Source organism: Mirounga leonina, unplaced genomic scaffold (assembly GCF_011800145.1).
Source record: "Mirounga leonina isolate KUSES-001 unplaced genomic scaffold, KU_Mleo_1.0 Mir_153, whole genome shotgun sequence".
NCBI lineage: Eukaryota > Metazoa > Chordata > Mammalia > Carnivora > Phocidae > Mirounga > Mirounga leonina.
In genome coordinates, this window is record NW_023270387.1 from 21,465,319 (window position 1) to 21,486,167 (window position 20,849).

Sequence of the window (20,849 nt, forward strand, 5' to 3'; positions counted from 1 at the left end):
TGAAGCAATAGGAAATATGGTAGAAGCAGGACATTCCTCTGGGTGGAGGCGTTATGAAGATTATATATAGAATCTGTGGTTGGGGCCATCCAAGGAATCAGTATATATGAAAAGAAGGACAGACTTTTGAGGTGCAGGTTCATATGATGGGTAAGGATTACTGGGGAAGGTTGGACAAGAAGGGGTCTAACCGAGGAGGAACCTCCAACCTTAGAGACACTTTGGGTTTTCCAAAGCTCTGTTTGGATCCCGCTCCTCAGCCAGCACTCTAACTTGCCCCTGTCTGCCCATCCCATCTGGTCTGCCATCACTACCTGGAGTCTTCCATTCAAACAAGGCCATTCTGACATTATTTGAGGCTCTGAAGAGAGCCTCCTGCCCTGAACCCCTAACAGAGGGAACTTCCCTTGCAGAACATTGCTGAGAGAAAGGCCTAGAATGACCCCCCCCCCCCCCCCCCCCCGCAAAAGCCCAGTATGACCACATTGCCTCTGCGCTGTATTTGGCATGGGCCCTGCCTTTGCACACCCTCTGGGCTGAGGCCGTCCACAGGGAGAGGAGCCTGCCTGTAGGGGCTGTTGCCACCACAACCAAGTCATCACTTGCTTTCATTATCTAGGACAGTTAATCAAAGAAGGGCAAAGAACCTTGTGTTCCCAGAGCATACTCTGTCTGAACTCTTGGCTTCTTCCCGTGGCTCTGCAGGAACAAAAGGACAGAATGGATATGGTGGCGTAACGGCCGTAATATTTATTTTCAGGTGGTGAGTAGACGGGGTGATGTGTAGATGGACTTTCCCTCTTGCCAGGGCAATTGTTCCTTGTACCCACTGGTAGCGAGCCTGAGAATCAGAAACCAGGCTCCCACCCAGGGCCTGGGAGCCAATAATTAATTTTAACACTATCAGAAAACTGGGTATCAGAAAACTGGATACTGGTCTGGGTGGGGGTGGGGGTGACTGGATACACAGGATAGCTTTGTTTCCCAGGAGTGCGGTCTTTCCAGGTCGCCTGGGGACTTGAGGTGGAGGATGCCAGTTCCTTGTGTGGATCTAGGCCCCTGAGATTCAGCAGCTGAGAAGGCGAGTCTCATCATTTTAAAGACCTGACCTCTAGTCCCCTTAAGCCCTACGTGCTCCAGGAAACACTCTCTGCAATGACTGTTGGAAGAACCCCGGCCCAGAGAAACTCTCACACTTATATTAACCCCGATTGTGCTGGAGGGCAAGAGGACAGTACAGGAAGCAGGGGTGGCTGGGGAGGCTCTGAACTGCACAGCCTGGCGAGGGGAGTGTTGGGCGAGGTTCCCCAGGTGCGGCCATGTTCCCTCCTACCCCTCCCTCTCCCTCCCAGGACACCAGTCTCCGACTGGGCCAGTCCCACCTCAGAGTTCAGAGGCCTCAAGTCCAAGGACAGAACTGCAAGAGTATGGACACAAAACACCGAACAAATTGGGGGTGGGCTCACGGCCAGTGTGGCGGGAGAGATGCTCTGGGGCCATTTCTGGCTTCTCAGCATCCAGGGTCTGGGCTCTGAGCAGCAGGGGGCGCTGGGGGGGGGGTTGGGGGGGGCAGCCTGGTGCTGGGACGCGCTTCACCCTCCTTCTCCCCAGCATTGTGGAGGATAATAGGTACAGGGGTAGGGCTGTGGGCAGCAAGGGGTAGAGCGCAGGGGGAGGCCGGAGAGTGGACGGCAGTTTCATTAAAGCAAAGTTCTAGCTGCCTCGAGTGCCTGTAGGGGGAGGGCCTCCAGGAAAGGGCCGGACCGGAGGGCCCAGCACCGAGCACAGCGCACTCAGCTGCATCCTCCGACCGCGCCCCCCCCCCCCCGCCCGCCTCTGGCACGCTGCAGCTGGGGACCCGGGTTTGTGCTTGATCAGGGCTTCCGAGGAGGGCGGTCGCAGAGGCACGGGTGGCGGCGGGGGAGGGGGGGGTGCTGTCCTGGAGGCGGCCGGTTCTGGGGTCCTCTGCAAAGCACCCACAGTCTCTGGAGAGCCAGAAGGTGGCATGCTCCCCGCCCCCCCCCCCCCCCCCGCTCCCCCAGCCCCCAGCGCCCCCCCCAGCGCCGGTTTGGGATCCTCAGACATGAGTCTGCATCCGCCGCTGCAGGGGTCGGCTGGGGTCGGAGTTCTGGGAAGAGGACTGGGAGTGGTGGGAGGACGAGGCAGAGGCCTTGCTGGCCTTGTCGAACTGCACGTAGCCGTCCTGCTTGCCGCTGCTGCTAACGCTGCTGTCACACTGCGTGTCCAGGAAGGAGCTGCTGTCGCTGAGGGAGCCCCTCTGGAACTCGCGCTCGCAGAGCTCGATGGACGAGCTGCCCATGCCCAGCACGAACCTCTGCCCGTAGTCGTAGAGGCGGCCCTGGCCGCTCAGGGTGCTGTAGATGTTGGTGAAGGACATGCCCGTGGGCACGCGCTGCTTGCCCGCGGGGCGCAGGTCCGGCTGGCAGCTGCTGAGCGAGATGGTGGGGGTCGAGTGGTGCTCTTTGAAGGTGTTCACGCTGTAGTAGCCATTGGTGGGGTCCTGGGAGGGGGCCAGAGCGAGAGCAGCGTCACCCGGCGGGCACAGCCTTTCGAGGCGGTCCTCCTTGGCACGGGGAGGAAGGGGACAACGGCGGGCTCGGGCCGGCGGCTGGAAGGCGGCAGGGGCGGGCGGGGATTGCGGCGGCCGCGGGGGGGGGGGGGGGCGAGAGGCCGAGGGCATGCGGCAGGGGGCGCTCCACGCGCCACGTGGCACTAGGTCGGGCCGGGGCAAAGGCGGCGGCGAAGCCGAACTTGAAGGGTTTTTGTGTTTTTGCCCAGAACATGGCTACTTAATTTAAAAACGGTGTTTGTGGGCGCCTGGGTGGCTCAGTTGGTTAAGCGACTGCCTTCGGCTCAGGTCATGATCCTGGAGTCCCGGGATCGAGTCCCGCATCGGGCTCCCTGCTCAGCGGGGGGTCTGCTTCTCCCTCTGACCCTCCCCCCTCTCATGTGCTCTCTCTCATTCTCTCTCTTTCAGATAAATAAATAAATAAATCTTTAAAAAAAATAAAATAAAAAAATAAATAAAAACGGTGTTTGTGAGGAAGCTGTGGGAGAGGAAGACCGTGGGGCCGCAGCCTTCACTCTCCCGCCTCCTGGGGCAGGTGAGCGTCCCACCTCCGGGAGAGAGAGAGAGAATAGGCACCTGTCCTCAAGGTGACCTCTGGCCCCCTCATTGCCCGTCCTTGTTTTCTGGATCTGGGCCTTAAGGCGTCAGGGCTGAAGTCAGGATTCCACAGCTGTGACTTCCAGCCTGTGGCTATTCTTACCTTCAGGTTCTGAAACTCCTTCTCCTCTTCTTTGAGAACCTCCAGCTGCTTCAGTACTGAGTCTTGTTGGAATTCACCCCGGTCCATCTACAACCCGAAAATGGCTGCTCAGTGGATTGGAGGTGGGCTAAGCGTCCACTTCCCCCAAGGAAAAGATAGAGAAATGAACTCAAAAGAAGCTTGCCATCTCTGTCTCCCCCTCCCCACCTCCTTTCCCTGGCTGGCATGGGGGCATGGGGAGATCCCAGATGTCCTCATTGTTCCTGGATCCCCGTCCTGAGAGACAGGGAGAGACAGGAAGAGTGTGTGTGTGGGGGGGGGGCGGGGGTGCAGTTTGCTAAGTCCACACTTTCTTCCCTTGGGCTAGGGCATGACTTCCAGAGATCTCACTTGGATGATTCAATTCAATTCATTGAGCATTTACTGAATTTTGGGCCAGGCATACACACATTGAGGGACATTAAGATAGAGCTATACACAACAGGGAGCTGGGTCTGTAGACAAATAATTACAGAACCTCTGGGTTCAGAGGGCACAGGCTGGGGTCCCAGCAGGGCAGCTCATCACCCAGTGCTAGGCTCCGTGAAGGTCTTAGGAAAGAATCACAGTGCAGGACTACCTGTGAAATGCCGGCAACGTGGGCCACACCTGTTATTCATAGCAATGGCTTCGATGTACTAAATGTTACCTTCCTAACAGAGGCCAAAGAACCTCGGGGCAAGGATCACTTCCAGCTTCTCTTTGGGTCCCCAATCCACCTGGCACGGCACCTTGTCTATTGTGGTCATTGACCAAAATGCTTTTGGGGTGAAATCACAGGTAACTGTTTTAATGTGTCATGCCTAGCACAGTGCCTGATAGACCGTAGGGCTGTTGCAAACGTTATGTTTGTGTTGGATGAATGAATGGAATGGCATAGCTCTTGATCACTGAACATGAAAGTAACAGTTAGATGGAAGGTGGAAAATCAAGCATGCTTGGCACACGGTGGGTACATGAATCTGGATAACCACAGTGACGCTCACTTATCCTGTGGCACACAGATGCTTCCCGGGTGGCACTTCTGCATATGACATGATCTAGGACAGCCTCCCACCCACTCTCTGAGCTGGGATGTTTCTTCTCCCTTGTGACTCACTTTCTTGGTCTCTTTTTGGAGTCTCATGGCATCAGCCAGAGGATTTCCATTCTGTTTCACCCTCACTGAGGCTGCTTTTTTCCGGTTGGGCTCCGGTAAATGTTCTGTGTCTGCCTGAATTGGAGGGCTTTCCCACCAGATTTAACTTCTAAGCCTGCCTCTCATCAATGTTGCGGCCTTTCAGGGGCCAGGGGGTGGAGGGAGTGGGGGAGGGGAGGCTCCCAGCAGGTCCCTCTGCCGGGGTCCCTCCCCCGACCCAACCTCATACACCCTCTTTTTTTTTTTTTTTTAAGATTTTATTTATTTATTTGAGAGAGAGAGAATGAGAGACAGAGAGCATGAGAGGGAGGAGGGTCAGAGGGAGAAGAAGACTCCCTGCCGAGCAGGGAGCCCGATGCGGGACTCGATCCTCGGACTCCAGGATCATGACCTGAGCCGAAGGCAGTCGCTTAACCAACTGAGCTACCCAGGCGCCCCCCACACCCTCTTAACTGACTATTGAGTGACGCCCACTCTTTCTCAAGGGTTTGGATTACAGGGTGTGCAGACACTCTGAGGCAATCAGGATGTCCCAATGGGAGGGAATTCAAAGTCCTTTTTGGGAGGAAGGACAGGTCAGGATATTTCCACACCAGCCTTGATGAAGCTCATCTACAGAGACATCCATTCCTTCTTGGATCTAGGCTCTGGTTTCCACTCTTGTAAGATTAATTGCTCTCCTGTGTCAGGCACTGTGTTTGGCCTGGGGGAAACAGACACGCATAGATTTGGGAATGTGCCCTTCTGGAACTTTGAGATATTTGGGGAGCTGACGTGTAATCCAGCAATGCTCTATAAAAGAGGAGCACGCAACATGTTTGAGGAGAGCAGGAAGTGTGTAGCTCTGCCAGCAGAGGGGGAGGGACAAGCATGGACAATGATGGAGGAAGTGACATTTGAGCTGATTCTCCTAGGAAAATGTGAAATTTTTTTTTTTTTATTTGTGAGAGAGAGAATGAGAGAGAGCACGAGAGGGAGGAGGGTCAGAGGGAGAAGCAGACACCCTGTTGAGCAGGGAGCCCGATGTGGGACTCGATCCCGGGACTCCAGGATCATGACCTGAGCCGAAGGCAGTCGCTTAACCAACTGAGCCACCCAGGTGCCCGGAAAATGTGAAATTTAATAGGCAAGCTCAACAGGCCTGTGTAAAGCCTCAGAGGTATAAAAGACTCAAAAGCTGGGAACAGCAAGTTTTTGAGATGTCTGGAGGGCCGGGTCCATTTAGTAGGAAGATGGGGCTGGAAAGGCCAGCAGCTGCCACCTCTCCATGAAGGGCCTGATGACACGCTTGGTGGTTGGACTTTATCTAGTAGACAGGGGGAGCCACTGAGGGATTTTAAGTAGGATAGTAACAGGATCCAATTTGCATTCTAGAAGGACCCTTTTTGTGGGACTCTGGAGGGTGGATTGAATAAGGTGGTTAAAAAAAAAAAAAAAAAAAAGGTGGTGAGACCATTAGGCTGTGGTATTAGTCCAGGGAGCCACGATGAGGCCCCATCGGGGAAGTCATAAGGGGACAGGGGCAAGGGCACACATTTTGAGAAAGTTTCTGAAGTGGAACTGAAAGGACCAGAGAATGAAATTTGGAAAGAAAAAGACCCGGTGAGGAAAATGTCAGTTCAGCTCAATCACGTTGGTGAGCTTCCACCAGGGGCTGCGAGTCTTTTGAATCTCGGGGATGAACAAGGCAGCTTGCTCACCAGAGCGGAGACAGATAAGGGAAAGGGTGATTTTACAGCCACACAGTGGCTAACATGTCCTGAGCACTTACTGTGTTCTACAGGCTCCAAGCCCTTTATGGGTTTACTCATTCGGCCGTCACCACGGCCTTGTGCGCTATGACTTTCATCCCCACTTCACAGGTGGGGAGACTGAGGCACAGGCAGGCTCCCTGCTCTTCACCCCCGGGCTTGCTGCTACTCCCTCAAGGTATTTGAACCATGACATAGTATGCCCTAGAGTTTTCTAGCACAGTTTCCCAGGTTCCTGCTTGTACAGCTGGGTGGATTATGGTCAAGTAACAGGAATCTGGAAGAGGAGGGGCAGGCTTAGGTTTGCTGAAGAAGTGAAGTTATGAGTTTGCTTCTGGTAAGTACTCCGGTTCCTGAAGAGGAACCTGTATTTCTTGTAGACTTTTGGGGCTGGCTTTGGGGGAGGGGCAGGGCATGTACTGAATATCTATCATATTCTTGTGTGTATAGAATTATGTACTAAGTGACAACATATTATGGCACTTTATGCATGTGTTGTCTCTCTACTGAACAGTCAGGTTCTTTGAAAGCTGGGACGGCATCTTAGATGGCTTTGAGTCTCCCAGAACACCAAGTGCAATGTAGCAGACAGACAATAACTCTTTGTTGGCGGAGAGTGGGTGCCTGACCTATTATGGGGGGAGGGCACATCTTGACCGATGCTCTGCTTCTCGGGAGCATCCAGGCCACCAAGAAGCCTCTGGGACCAGGACCTTCGGGGCACAGAGGTCGGGATGGGGTGGGGATAAGATGGCATTCTCACCATCAGCTGCTTGATGGTGGGGTGTTCCTCAGCCTCCCGGCCAGAGGCAGGCTCCTTATGCACAATCTCCACTCGGATGTCATTCTTGGCCGACACAACCCCTTTGAGATCTGGACGTAAAATAGGAAAGTGTAGATGACAGGTTCAGTCCATCCTCAGGCGTCAGGGCCTGAGATGTCAAGCCCCCACTTCCCCCCACCTCCGCCCCCAGGGTTCACCCTCCAGCCCCTGAACTCAGTAGCTTCCAGCCCCCCCCCCCCCCCGCCGCCCACCCCAGTAGAACACCTGTCTGGATGTGCTGTGGGCTGTTGGGGCTTCAGCTCTCTTTCTCTGTGGGTCGTGTTAGGTGCACCTCAGCCTTCCACTCTGCTGCCCTGGCTTGAGAGGCCATCCTCATCCGTTCATCTGCCTCACAGAGCTAGGTCCTTTTTATCTTCCTTCTAGAAGTCTTCCCTGGCCTACTCTACCAGGCTCTTCTCTCTCCATTCAGAGAATCGCTAATCTTACTGTCAGAAGGGGCTTCGGGGTCCCATGGTCCATCCCCCGCCCAAAGCAGACACATCCCTGACACGTGGCGGTCCAGCTCTTGGGTCAATGCTTCGGTGGTGGAGACTTTACAGGCTTCTAGGGGAGGCAGCTGATTGAGAGTCAGGGAGCTCTGTAGAAGACTCTTGCTAAAACATGCTCCCCTATAATTTCCACTGAGAGGGTGGTCAGGGAGCTTCCAAGACCACATCACCGGGGGCAAGCAGGAGAGCCATGGCTGCTAGGCTTGGGGTGGAGGAGACCTAGTTGGGGACACCCCGCTTTCTTCTAACACATCCAAGTGGTGGAGGGAGTCGGCTTCCTCTGATTATTCATCTTGTGCCTTAGGATCATCGAACGTTAGAGCCAGTGGGGTCATAAAAGTCTCATCACGCAATCCCTTACTATTACACGCAAGGAAACCGAGGCCGGGAACAGTTGCGGCCTGCCCAGACTCGCGTGAAAAAGGCGGGGCTAGAAGCCTGAGCCCCTATTGGTGGCAGAAAAAGGTGGGGCTAGGAACCCGAGCCCCCATTGGTGGCAAAAAAGGGCGGGGCTAGAAGCGCGAGCCCCATTGGTGGCAGAAAAAGGCGGGGCTAGAAGCCCGCGTCCCCACTGGTGTCCTTCACGCAGTCCTCCCAGTTTATACTTCCGCGCATCGCGCCCTTGACAAGTAGCGTCAGAGCTGCGCTCGGGCTGGAACTCCAGGGCCGCGTGATTCCTCCAGAGTGCTCGGGCACCAGAATTTTATCGCTAGTGACTGCAGACCTTTAAAAGTCTTCACAGAGGGACTCCTTGAGGGCTTTTCTCCCCCTCCGTGTGGCTGACCTACTTCTCTGGTTAGACTAGCAGAACCTGGAGCGCAAGGATCAAGCCACCTCTCCCCCAACCCCTCCCAGAGTTCTCCACGGTTCCATCCAGCCATAGGTGCTCAATCCCAAGTGCTGGCCGACGGCCTTGGCAGACGAAGCTCACTTCCGTCCAGTTCCACATCAGTTGCGTGCCCACTACGTGCCACGCACCACGCAAAGCACTGCACGTAAGAAGATGCCAAAGACCCCATCCCTACCCCAGCAGCTCACAGCGGGTTAGGGCCCCCTGCTCACGGCACTCCTGCTTACTTGCTCTCCGGAGCAGTCTAAGCCTGGCCTTTTTCTCTGTCCCCCTCCCTGAGATCCCGGGTCTCCCTCCCGTACTTCTCTGGGAGCGGGCACAGCAGAAGGCCACAATGGTTGCCAGAAGGACGAGGAAGGCCACACCAGCTCCTACGGCCACCCCGATGATGACGGCCATCGGTACAGACTCTGTGGGAGAGAAGCAGGCACAGCCGATGGGAAATCGGGGACAGCCCACTCTCCCCACGAGGGCCTTCCCCAGTTTCCTCGGGGGCAGCCCCTGGGGCCAGACACCTGCACTCAGGCCCTCCTAGGAAGTGCCTGGGGAGGGGTGGGAGTGGGGCCTGGGCAGGCCCAGGCAGAGTTCCAACAGGGGTCACCTCCACCGAGGAGGGCGTGTGAGGGACTGGGGAAGAGGGGAGCAGTGGTGGGTGGGGAGGGAGGCAAGCAGATACGGGGAGGGGAGGGCCAGGGAGGGCTACCTGGAGATGAGAAGCAAGGCTGGGGTACCCTTTAGCTCCCTTCTGTACTAAACCAGGAATAGTCTATCATGCGTGGGCTGGAGAGTAGAAAGTCCTGGATTTTTTATTTTTTTTTTTGAAAAACGACTACGGTCACTTCCCTTGTTTGCCTGGTTTGTGCTCTCCTTCTCTTCCCGTTCCCAGGTGCAGAGGATGGACATGGACCACCAGCTTTTAGAGAGTTCTCAGGCCTGAGGCAGCTTGTCCTCACGGGCCTGCCGGGAATCGGGGTAGTAGCTGCCAGAGGCCCAAGTCTTAGCTGCAAGGGGGGCGGGTCAGGATCGCAGCTCACCCCCCACCTCTCTAAGGAGAAATGCTCCTTTTCCTTGGCCCCCCACCCCCAGTTCTGCTCCTTCTCCTCCCGGGCCAGTCTCCAGGTATCCTGGTAGCCCTGTCTTCGAGGGGCCCAGAACTCCAGCTAGGCAAGCCCCTCACTCCCTGCTGAATTTATCTGTTCAGTGCCCTAGCCTGGTGGAGATGCGGATGGGGAAGGTATATGGGGTGGGGGGTTGTGTGTGCGCTCTTCCAGACAGCCCTGGCCCTTCTGTGGCTACAAGTGGGCTGGAGTACAGGATTGGGAGCCCTGAATAGTCCATTGGGAATAGAATTAGAAAATTTGGGGGCAGGGAGACCTTACGGCCTGCTGAATCCAAACCTCCCATTTATAGATGGAAACACTGAGGTCCAGAGAGGTCGCGTGACTCAGTCAAGGACACAGAGCTGCAGAAGGCCAGGGCAAATCCCAGCCTCCTCTTGCTCCCCAGCTCCGTCTGCTATATCACACAGCATCCTCCAAAGTTCACGTGCTCTGGACAGCCCAGACGCCAGCACCTTTTCTGAGCAACTTACCTCCCCTCTCTATCTCTAAAATGGGATCATTACAATGCCCACCTCAGGGGGTGGTTACAGGGTTTCGATGAGTGATTGCAAGGAAAGGCCTTGAAACTGAGCCTGGCACCAGTCCTAGTCGAGTGTTTGCTCCCGTTTCTGGAGGGGTAGGAGAAATGTAGCAAGGTCAGAACCTTGAATGAGAAGAAAATTCCTTCTAGAGCCTGAGCTCCCTGCCCCCTAACCTGCCCCACATTGTCAGTGTGGATGACTGCAGGATGTCTGGGACTTCATCTTGGGCTGTGGGTTAGCTTCTCATTGCTGTTGTTTGCTTTAAAGAGGGGAAGAGAGGAAGAAACCGTCCAGCCCCGGCCCGTGGAGGTGCAGCTGGGCGGTGGCGGCGGGTTGGCCCCTCGCGGGAGGAGCAGGTGCCCGGGGTGGGCAGCGTTGGTGGCTAGGCTGGATGTGCACAACAGTACAGCTGCCTGTTGGTGGCCGAGACCGCTATGAGAGTGGCAGGGGAGGGGACAGGAGAAGGGGGGTTGCGGAGAATATGCAGGGATTGAAAATGGGAGGTGTCTGGGTTGGTCTCAACAGTCAGGAGTGACAAAGGGGACCTACCTCAGTAGACCTCAGTCAGACCCATGAGCTTGCTTTGGTACGTAGATGATTTCTGTCTTTGGGTTTTAGTTCTGTTAGGCAAGGAAAACTGCTTTGGAAGCTCATTGGCTCTGTACTTTTGAATTTTATTAATTTGGGCTCGATTTGGTTCCTCCTTGATTCCTAGTAAGTCTCCTTGGAAAAACTCGAGTCTTGTCTCAGCTGAGCTCAAAGCCAAAGGATGACTGTGGAAGGCTCCTTAAGCTCTCCAGGCCTCGCTGTCTCTCCCGTCCAACTAGAGGACCAGGAAACAGTATCTAAGGTGACTTCTGACCCTGGCATCTTGTGAGGCCACATTTCCTTCAGTTGTTAAACGGCACCATCTTATCTGGAGAACTGTCTCCGAGTGGGTGGGCTGGGGCAGAGGGAGGGTCTGCTGGGGTCAGGGGGACCATTGGGGTGGCAGTCCCTCTGCAGCCCGTCTGTGTGTGTTTCCTCCTTGCCTGGCTACCTGGGCTCTGGCCAAGGCCGCCTGGGCAGGCTGTCCCTCTTGGATGTTCCCTGGAGAGGGGCCGGAGGAAGGAGCCACCCTCCTGCTCAGCCTCCCCTCCTAACAAGGAGGGGAACTGGGCATGAGGAGTCTCAGCCAGGAAAGAAGGTGTCAGGGAGCTGCAGGTGAGTGTGAACAGACGGGTGACATGGAGACAAGAAGACAAGAAACAACCTCCCGCGCCAGGAGTGGTTCTGAGGGAGAATACAGCAGGGGTCCATGTGCTTCCTCTGGGAACTTGCCTGGGCCCGGACGGGTGCTCTTAAAGGGCAGATCTGCCCAGAGGGGAGGGTGTGTGGGCCCCACAAGGAGCTTGATGAAGGGACTGGCGGGCCCTAGCTCCTTCAGTGTCCATGTGGCAGAGGACCCCCACATCTTGCTCATGGCCCTTGTCGGCCCCCTGGAGTCTGGCTTGCAACGTCCTGATTCTCTTTTTGGGTTTCTGCTTGGAGAGTGGAGGCGGTGGTCGCGTGTGGGATCCTAAGACAGAGCAACTCAACCCTGGGAGCCTGAGGACCACCTTGCTGCTGGGCACGTGGGGAGGGAGGCACTGCCCCGCAGCCTCAGCCTGGGGGGTGGATGACACTTCACTGGGGGAAAGGCAGGCAGGAGTAGGGGGAGGAGGCAGCGAGCAGAAAGCATGGATTAGCATGGATTATGCAGGCCCAGGGGCTGGGAGGCCCTGGCGTCCTGGGAAGCATGGCCAAGCTGGTGATGATGTTGAGAAGCGGGAAGAGTCTGGGAGAGCCTGGAAACAGAGGGAGGCCAGGCCAGGGGCGAGCTGAACCCAGAGGGGAGGAGCCAGGGTTTCCGAAGAGACGGGATGGGAGGACAGAGGGGGAGGAGTGAGAGCCGGTGTCCTGGGCTGCCAGCAGCCTGTGGGCTCTGGCATCGGCGACTGAAGAGATAGGTCTCTGGGGTCTCTAGCCCCAGCTGGCTGGGAACCCCTCTCCCTGCTCTGGCTGCACTAAAGCCTGGAGGTGGGGGGAGGGCAGAGAAGTTAGTGGCCTGCACAGGCCTCCCTACCCCTTTAGGGTCCCTCCCCCACTAGCCCAGAGGTCCCTTCCTCCCAGCCCGGGGAGTTCTCATGTCTCCTTCCGTACCTGCTTCCAGCCCGGCTCCCGACTTCATTTCCGAACCTGTTTGGAAATAAAGCAAGCGTCCACAGCCAGGGCCTGGCTGGCCAGGGTGGGGTGGGCCTGGGGCCAGCCACCTGGTGGGGATCGGGATGAGGATCTCCCTCCTCTCTCATGTTTCCGGGACCACCCAACAGACCCAGGCTAGCTGAACTGAACGGGGCGTTCTTTCAGACTGACTTAGAAGAGACTCCAGAGGGGTAGGGACCAGAGAGAGAAGTTAAGGCTTGGGAGGAGGGGGGTGTCTGGAGAGGGTGGGGTGAGAACACTAAGGGGAGGGCATGGGGGTGGGGCACTCAGGGGAAGACATGGAGGGCAAGCAACGGGGGACTGGGAGGGTTTAGGATGATGTGTGGATGACAGTATGCAAATTATGTGCAAAGCATTATGCAAAGCAGCACTATTAGTGAAGAGGTGTAGGGAGACACTGATCCGCAGGGTAGCGCTGAGGTCCGAGGAGTCCAGCTGAGACCACCTGCTTGGCCCAGAATCTCTTGCCAGGCCCTGACAGCCTGTGGGTGCGCCTGCATCTTGGAGGGGTTGGACACTGCCAGGGCCGAGGAGCCTGGACCGCCCTGTCTGCCATAGACTGAGCCCCCCTGGCAAAGGGGCAAGATCTGCAGCCCATTTCAGGCCCTGTGTACTGCTGGCTGTCTGCCGAGCAGCTCAGAGCCACCCTGCGGTGCCCCTCGGACGCTCCCAGCCTGTGGTCCGCGTGAGACCTTGAAGCGGAGACTAGAGTTCTCAGCATCTCTCTGACCAGGAGATGCGCAGTCTGTACATGGGGTCACAGGGGGGATGAGCCTTCCTGCCCCGCCTCCTCGCCCGCCCAGCAGCTCTGAGCCCTCCTGCCCAGCGCTGCCCTCTGGCCAGTGTCCCCTTCAGAGCACAGTGGTCCATAGGTCTTCTATGGTCCTGGAGGAACTGCAGGGGATCTGAACCTGTACCAGGGGTTGGGGGCAGCCTAGCTTAGCATGAGCACCCTCTGGGGGACTTTTGGGGAACCAGACTGGTTTATTGTCTTAATGGGCTGGGCCAGGTTCCCCAACACATCCGTCCTGGTGTACCCCCACAGGGACACTCCTCAATGGATGACACCCCCCTAAGGACACTAGGGAAATGCCGAGTGCACAGAAGCCAGGGCCCTTAGAAGCTGCTGGAAGGCTCCTCATGGCAATCAGCTTGGCTTGCTCTGTGGTCACCTTTTCCTGAAACACCATCCTGGAGAACCACCAACCTAAGCAGGTTTCCTCCCCCTTTCCTTTCCTGGTGTGCCTTGGCCTTGGGGGAACTGGACCACAGAGGGCCACTTCCTGTGACCTGACCAAGGCTGTGGAACAAGTTAGGAAGTGCTCTGTGGCTTGTCCTCAGGCTCAACCTGCCTGTGGCCTCAGCTGGGCTCTGTTGGTTCAAGACCCTGGAAGACCTTGCCTGGGGCCCTGCCGGTCCTGTCATCCCCTGGTGGCCCTGGCGGCCCCCACCTTGCTCCTTGAGCCGGATGATCTCTGTGTCGGAGCCAAAGCTGTTCCAGGCGGTGCAGTTGTAGATGGTCTGGAAGTCGGCCCGCACGATGTTGCTGATGGTCAGCGTGGAGATGACCCCCTCTTCGGTGCTGACCGTCTCCACCGTGTAGCGCCCCGACGTCCCCGACTCCAGCACGTTCTCCTTCCAGGACCAGGCCTGTCCGAGGTGCGCAGAGTGAGGAGGAGACCCCCACCCCGCCGCCAGCGCCGCCCTGCCACCTCCCTGCTCCAGGCCGGAAGCTGCCAGGCTCGCATCCAGCAGCATCATGCCCACGGGTCCTCACACGCATCCCAACATGCCACAGATGTGTGCACACAACACACATCAACGCACATCACAACACACACACCAGACCACACACGCACATAACCATGCACGCGTACACGAAGGCTGGGCCACCCCGGAGGGCATTTCCATGGACAGGGGGCCTTCTGTGGCTCTTCCCTGGGACACCTTCCGGGCAGACAGGGAACCCTGTGACAGCGATGGGAGCCCCCCGCCCTTGGCGGGCCCTCGGCTGCCCTGGCAGGTGGGAGAAGAAGACCAGCCCCAGAGTGACCGAGCCTAGTTTTGTCACTTTGCTCCTTGGTACAAACATATGTTCCAAGAATTGTGCTCATGACCATCTTAACCTGTCTTAGTCTCTAAGGCTGAGAGTGGAATTCTTCTCGGAGCCTTTCTGCATTTGTCAGCGTGTGAGTGCCGGGCACACAGGCCCGGCTTGCGGCATCCGGGAGAAAGTGACAATCTCTGCAGGTAAGCACTCGGCGGTGGTGGGTGAGGTGCCAGTGCTTCCTCAGACTTGGCACTGGTGACATTCTGGGCTGGGACATTCCTGGTTGTGGGGGCTGGCTCGTGCATTGTGGGAAGTTTGGCAGCATCCCTGGCCAACATCTGCTCGATGCTGGTAGCACCCCTCTGAATTGTGACAACCAAAAATGTCTCCAGACAATGCCGAATGTCCCCTGGGCGGGGGTGGGGGGAGGGGAACTTGTCCCATTGAGAACCGCAGGCCAAGAGTTAGATCTCTATGAAAAGAAAGATGGTGCGAACACGCTCAATAGTGAATGGGTTATTCTGATGGGCATGGGTTACAGTTACAACTTAAAAAAAATTAAAGGGTGAAGGGAACAGGGGCATTAGTTCTATGTATGACTTCTTGCAATTTGTGTGTGAATTTTTCAGACAGTGAATGAGCCGAATGCCTGAAAAAGTGTGTAATGCACGTGATGCCCTAACCGTATCGGAGTTTACAGGATGACACCTTGAGCGTTTACAGCTTCAACATCCCAGCCCCTGGCACGCACACGCCCCGGTTGCTCAGTGTGCACCCCCTACGTCCTCCCTGGTGGAGTTGACCCTGGGGCAGTCTTCTATCAGGACTACGCTAGGCATCGGGGACCACTAAAAATAGTATCTGACTTCCATTAATGCTAGAAAATGCTTCCCCTTCTCTGTTTTCGTGCCTGGGCTCCCACCGGTTTCAGATGGACGTGGGTGAAGACCCTGGCTTTTACAAAAGCAAACACCTGGCAGGGCCCAAGTGTGAACTCTCCAGGAGGCCTTAGAAGCACTGCAGGGACGGGGATGAGTTTTGCAGAAGGGAGGGACAATGGGATGATACTTTTGGGGGGGAGAACTTGGTAAGTGGGGCGGGGCAATCCACGGGCACCTGGAGACCAACAGAGGAGAACTGGGGGGGGGGGGGGTGTGAAGAAAGGGGGTTGCCGACCATAAACCACACTCTGTCTAGGATTTTGCCAAAGACTGGCGTTGAACCCAGGAAAGGGAAGCAATCACTTAGCATTCCTTTCTGCTACCCTCACTTGGCCCTCTGCTCCTAGGACGCAGAACTTGGCTGGAAGCATTCCTGTTATTGCTGTTAGGGCACATCTGGACAGCAGAGCAGAGTTAAAGACACTTGCAGACCAGCCCTGGGCGCATACTGTCTTCATGATGCCCTTCCCAGAGAGACAAGGCAGGTATAACTTTCCCCACGGAGGATGGGAAGCTCAGAGGCCTGGTGGTTGTAAGGGGCGGTCTGAGATGAGCCGCCAGGGCAGTCCCCCAGCCCTCCGCTCCCTGCCCCAGAGCACTCACGATTCGGTCGGGTGGCGGCGTGCTTCGGATGAAGCACTTGATCTGGCCCTTCTCCCCGTGCAGGGCATGCTGGGTCTGGGTGCTGGAGATGATGGGGGGTCCTGTTGGGGAGACAGAATGGCACCAGGGAATCAGCAAAGGCAGGTGCCTGGCCGGACCCTTCTGGGACGGGGTTCAGAAGCTGACCCATTCATCCAACCGTTCAGCACACATTTCCTGGAGGCCTGTATGTGCAAGGTAAAGTGCAAGGCAGGGGACTCAAAGATAAATTAAGTGTTCAGTCAGTCATAACCGTCTCAAGGGATGACGAGCGAACGCTTCTAAGTCAGACTGCCCAGAAGACATAAATAACCGCCATAAAAGGTGGTGAGTTTTCTTACCACGGCGCCGTACACATGGAGTGCCAACGGACTTCAGAGGAGAGGGGCTCATTCTGCCTGGCGGGTGGGGAAAGCTTTATGAAGGAGGTGGGAAACCTCAGAAGGGAGTAGGGGAAGCGTTGGGGAGGAAGGGATACTAAGTAATGTTACCTCTCTAACTAATACCACCTCTGCCTTAGGGGGCTGTTCCATTCGAGCCATTCTTGCCCATGTCCAGGAGAGGGCGCGCTTGCCCAACAAACTGGGTGCCCTCGCGGGGCCGGGCAAAGCCGGGAGGAACCGGGAGGAAGAGAAGGAAATGCTCGCATTCCTCTGGGGGGTAGGGGGGATCACCCTGCTTAGGGGGAATGCGCTGGGCGGGTTCACAACCTTCATCTCACGTATGTCTTGGAGGTCCCGTAGTTCCCGGCCTTGCCTGCCTCCAGATAGGCACCCATACGGCCCAGGTGAGACCATGGTTCCAAAGCTGATCAGGACACGATCCCGTCCAGCGTGTGTGTGTGTGTGTGTGTGTGTGTGTGTGTGTGTGTAAGAGGGGGAGAAATGTTTATGGATGTCTCCCAGAGTCCCTGTCGTATCTACCTCCTCCCACAGCCTAGAGAGTCCACCTGCAGTCTCAGAGTGGGCCTCCTGTCCAGTTCTGCCTTTTATCTCACCCAAGTCCTTCCCGCGCAACGCCCACCTGGCACGGAAAGGGGGAGGGAGGAGAAGTGAATTCAGCTGTTTGCTCAGCTAACTTCCTGGCTGGGGCGGGGGCGGCTGAAGCAAGCGGTGTAGGGATGGAGACCCTCGCGCCCCCTTCCCAATCCCTGAGGGAAAAGGTTGGCTCTTAGGTGGCCGAAAATGGAGGAGAAAGAGCTAGAGCAAGGGATCTGGAGGACAGGCAAAATTAAGCTGGGAACAAAACAGAAATTGCTGCAGACATAATTGCTGTTTATTAGCCGCCTTAATTAAAACAGATTTGCATTTCTATGACTAGCTCTCAGCCAGCGGGTGGGGGTGGGTGGGTGCTGGAGACACTCAGGTGACGCTACTGAGTTTGGGACGGCTAACAGCTTGGAGCTGGATGCGGCGGACGTGGGGGACCCTTCAGGTAACGGCTTCCAGCCCGAGGTGGCTCTGAGCGTGGGCTGAGCCCAGTGTAGTGTCTCTCTTACGTATTTTTGCTCCAAGAAGCCTTTGACCAAAAGGCAGGAAGGCTTGATGTTTTAGGAACTTGGATGGCACTTTGTTTCGCTGCTGGCTGGAAGTGAGGATACCATAAAACCTTTTCCCCTTCACTTTCCAGGAACTAGGAATTCTCTGGGGGGTTTTCAGGCATTCTAAAAGCCATCAGGCAAATGGGTAAGTGTTTAAGGGCTTCTTAGAAGAAAAAAAGAAATCAGAATAAAGGTGGGGTTGGGCAGTCAAAGCACAGTGGTAGTGTGGTTAATCTTCCCCTCCCTGCAGATCCCGGGTTTGAGCCAAACCAGGCAAGACCTGCGCCAATTTACTCCCTAAAAGGCAGTGGGCAGCGGTCGCCCACCAGCTGGGGTGTATTGTGAGGAGGACCCCATCTCATTTTGGATCCTTTCATAATGTCTGGTCCCTTCAGCCCAGCCCAGGCCCCTTTCCAAAGGGCTTCGCCATCCCTCCACCTGTTCTCTAGATCATTCCTCTCCCACGTCGGTTCTCCCCCCTGGCCACTTAAGCCATCCCCCTGCATCAGGGCGAGATGACCCTAGTTCAGCAGAAACAAACTGCCTCTTTGCTTCACTCCAATCCCTTGGGCGGTTCTCTTCCTGCCGATCCCTAGATCCTGTGCCGAAGGACTGGAGGCAGAGGAGGGGGATAGACACACGATCCCTGGGGGGTGCAGATCAAACCCTGTGTAGCCGCCAGGGCCCAGGCTGGGGTGTCCCTTCCAAGAGAAATGTCCACCCGAGGTGTGCGAGGTGTGTGTTCCCTTCCCAAGAAACCACTTTGTCCCTGCTGGGAAATGCCTGGATATCTAAAGTGACAATGGAATGTCAGTCCCTCATTTATCCACCTGGTTTTCCCCAGAAATGGGGATGTTCCTTTAAAAGCTTCAGGCTTGGGGACCCTGGAGGGTCCCCAGCCCCGCTGGGCTGGTCGTGGGGCCAGCAGACGGGAGCTGGCCACAGTCATGGGCCAGCACCCAGAGCGGGCAGCAGGGGAGGCCACTGCCTTCACGGGGCCTGGCGCCTGAGCCCAGTGTCAGACACGGAGCAGCAGAAAAAGGCTGCAGTCTGCGTTGCCATGGATATACGGAGGCGCGATCAGATGCTGTTATTTTTAGCCCTGCAGTGCCAATTTATTGGTGGCGTCCTGGGGACCCAGGGGGAAGGCAGGAAGACTCCTGAGTCAGGGTTCTGCCCAGGACAGGTGGCCTGTGAGTGCATCCGGGGTCTGAGTAGATTCTCCCTCCCTCTGGGGCTGCCAGGACTCTGGGGGAGGAGAGGAAAAGAAATCAGTGGAGCGGGGCTGGCTAATGGGGAAGCCAGAGGGGAATGGCTGAGGAAGCACCAAGCTTGTTTTAGTTTTCTAGCAAAGGGGGAGAATAGATGAGGCTTCCTGTGGGCAGCTTCCTGGGTGGAGGTGAAGCCAGGACGGCAGATTTCCAGAACATGGCTCAACCCCTCCTTAGGGCCCTGATCTGGGGCCAGGACCCAGAGGCCCTGCAAAGGTGGTTCTGGGGCTTGGGTCCCACTGCGGCTCAGAGCCTCAGGGCTTTGACCAGAGGCAGACTCTGTGGGACCAGGGGGCTTGCAAAGGGAAACCAAAAACCCAGTGGACTGAGGAAGTTTGGAAACAGAGGGGCTTGGCCTTCGCTTTTCTCCCTCTCTCCAGCCAGCAGCTTTGGTTGCCCACCCTGCCTGAGTGCGTACCATGGCAGGGACGTCAGATTTCCATCATGGTGCTACAGCCTTCCTGGGTCTGACCCAGCTTCTCTGTGACCCTCTATATGCCATCATCCATGCTGGTCTAATACTCTGTCCCCTAAGTCTTCTGTGTTCTGGGGACATCTGAAAACCCTCTCCTGCTATAATGGTTTTATGGTAAGTGATAAGACTCTGCCCTCAAGAGGACCCTCTGAATGCTTGGTCTTGTGGAAATTGTGACGGTCTCTCGGACCGAGCAGCTATCAGGCAACGGGAAGGGGCCAACCAGGAGTTGCAGAGACGCTCCCTTACATTCCCTCCAGGGCCAAGGTCAAGGTCAAGGTCAGAGGGTAGATATGGGATCTAAGTTGGCTGCCTAGTGATCCTCTGACCGTTTCCTCTTGGCCAGGATAAAATTCATCAGCTACCACTTCTAAGGCTGGGACCCCTTAGGAGGAAGGTGACGCAACTAGCCAGGTCCTTCCTCACCTCAGGCCTGGGCTTTGACACGGACTTGAAGAGGTGGACAGAACTGCTATGGAGCCAGGGTTGGGGGTGGAAGCAAGGCCCAGAGCCAACGACAGGCCCTCTGAGGCAATGCCTGGGACCAAGATGCCTTGGGCCCCTCTCTGCCCCCTCCTATCCCCTTAGCATGAGTTGGGGAGGGGCCTTACCATTGACAGTCAGGGTCACCTCTCGCTCCCCGGCTCCCACCCGGGGCACCACGGCTCGGCACACATACTTCCCAGCATCCTCCTGGCGGACGGTTTTGAGGGTCAGGGTCTTTTCATTGCTCAGCACCTGGGAGGATTGCAGAAGATCAGACATGGAGAGCAGAGCCGGGCTCTTTCTGTCTCCCAGAACCAGAAGGGCTGCGAGGCGGGCCTGCCGTAATGACCCGGTCTTCAGCATGGCAGTAAGGCGCAGGGGGGGCGGTGGGAGACAGTATGCCCCGTGAGCTGTCCAGGGGAGATCCACAGCTGCACACCAGCTGGGAGGGGGGAGTGTGCAAGGAGTGGGGGGGCGGGTACTCCCCGGCTGGGGCCTGGAGGCTTTCTCAAACACAGGCAGGCTGCCCACCAACCTGTACCCGGCTGGCCCTTCCTGGACCAGTCTTTTTGGAGTCATTTTCAGTATCCTTTTGGGATAGAGTTTGGGGGTGATCCAAAGACTTTGGCCTTAGCTAACTCTGAGTTCAAATCCTGACTTGGGTGGTGACTACCTGCGTGGCCTGGGGCAGTTTCTTATCTGCTCTGATGCTCTTATTTCTACAACGGGGCAGCCCTGCTCACAGGATGGAGTGATGTCTGGCCCACAGGAGGCCACACGGAGGCCAGTTTCTGTCTGCCTCACCCTTGACTTCCCTCCCAAGGCTCTCGCTGGGCCTCCTGAGGGGAGGGGTTTCTGATAAACTTACACTTCCTAAAAAACCTATTTATTTTAAAAGAGGAACACAGGAAGACTGCGAAACTTAACTTAAAAGCTTAAGGATAGCCTAACTATTCGGGGAAAGTAGAAAAGGCTGTCTAGAGACTTTTTACTCCCAGCACATTGGTGACCACCTGCTTTTCTTCTAAGGTTTAGTGACAGGGCAAAACTGCAATGGTTAGTCTGTTTGGGACTGAGGGGGTACATGTGGGTATCTGGGGTTCCCTCTCTTCTTTCTGGGGTCCTTCTTCCTTCAGCTTACACTGGAGGCTGATGCCC

General features: G+C 56.4%; 1 protein-coding gene across 1 annotated transcript in view; it reads right to left on the bottom strand.

The window, feature by feature from the left end:
* Positions 1-2,077: 2,077 nt before the first annotated feature.
* Positions 2,078-20,849, bottom strand: part of KIRREL3 (kirre like nephrin family adhesion molecule 3) — a 123,108-nt gene continuing 104,336 nt past the window's right edge. Inside the window, exons 10-17 of the mRNA XM_035009443.1 lie at positions 19,817-19,943; positions 15,881-15,981; positions 13,738-13,936; positions 12,224-12,259; positions 8,703-8,810; positions 6,982-7,091; positions 3,291-3,377; positions 2,078-2,521 (exon numbers count right to left, since the gene is read on the bottom strand). Of these exons, the coding sequence (XP_034865334.1) occupies positions 2,078-2,521; positions 3,291-3,377; positions 6,982-7,091; positions 8,703-8,810; positions 12,224-12,259; positions 13,738-13,936; positions 15,881-15,981; positions 19,817-19,943 (1,212 nt within the window). The remainder of the gene's footprint in view (positions 2,522-3,290; positions 3,378-6,981; positions 7,092-8,702; positions 8,811-12,223; positions 12,260-13,737; positions 13,937-15,880; positions 15,982-19,816; positions 19,944-20,849) is intronic.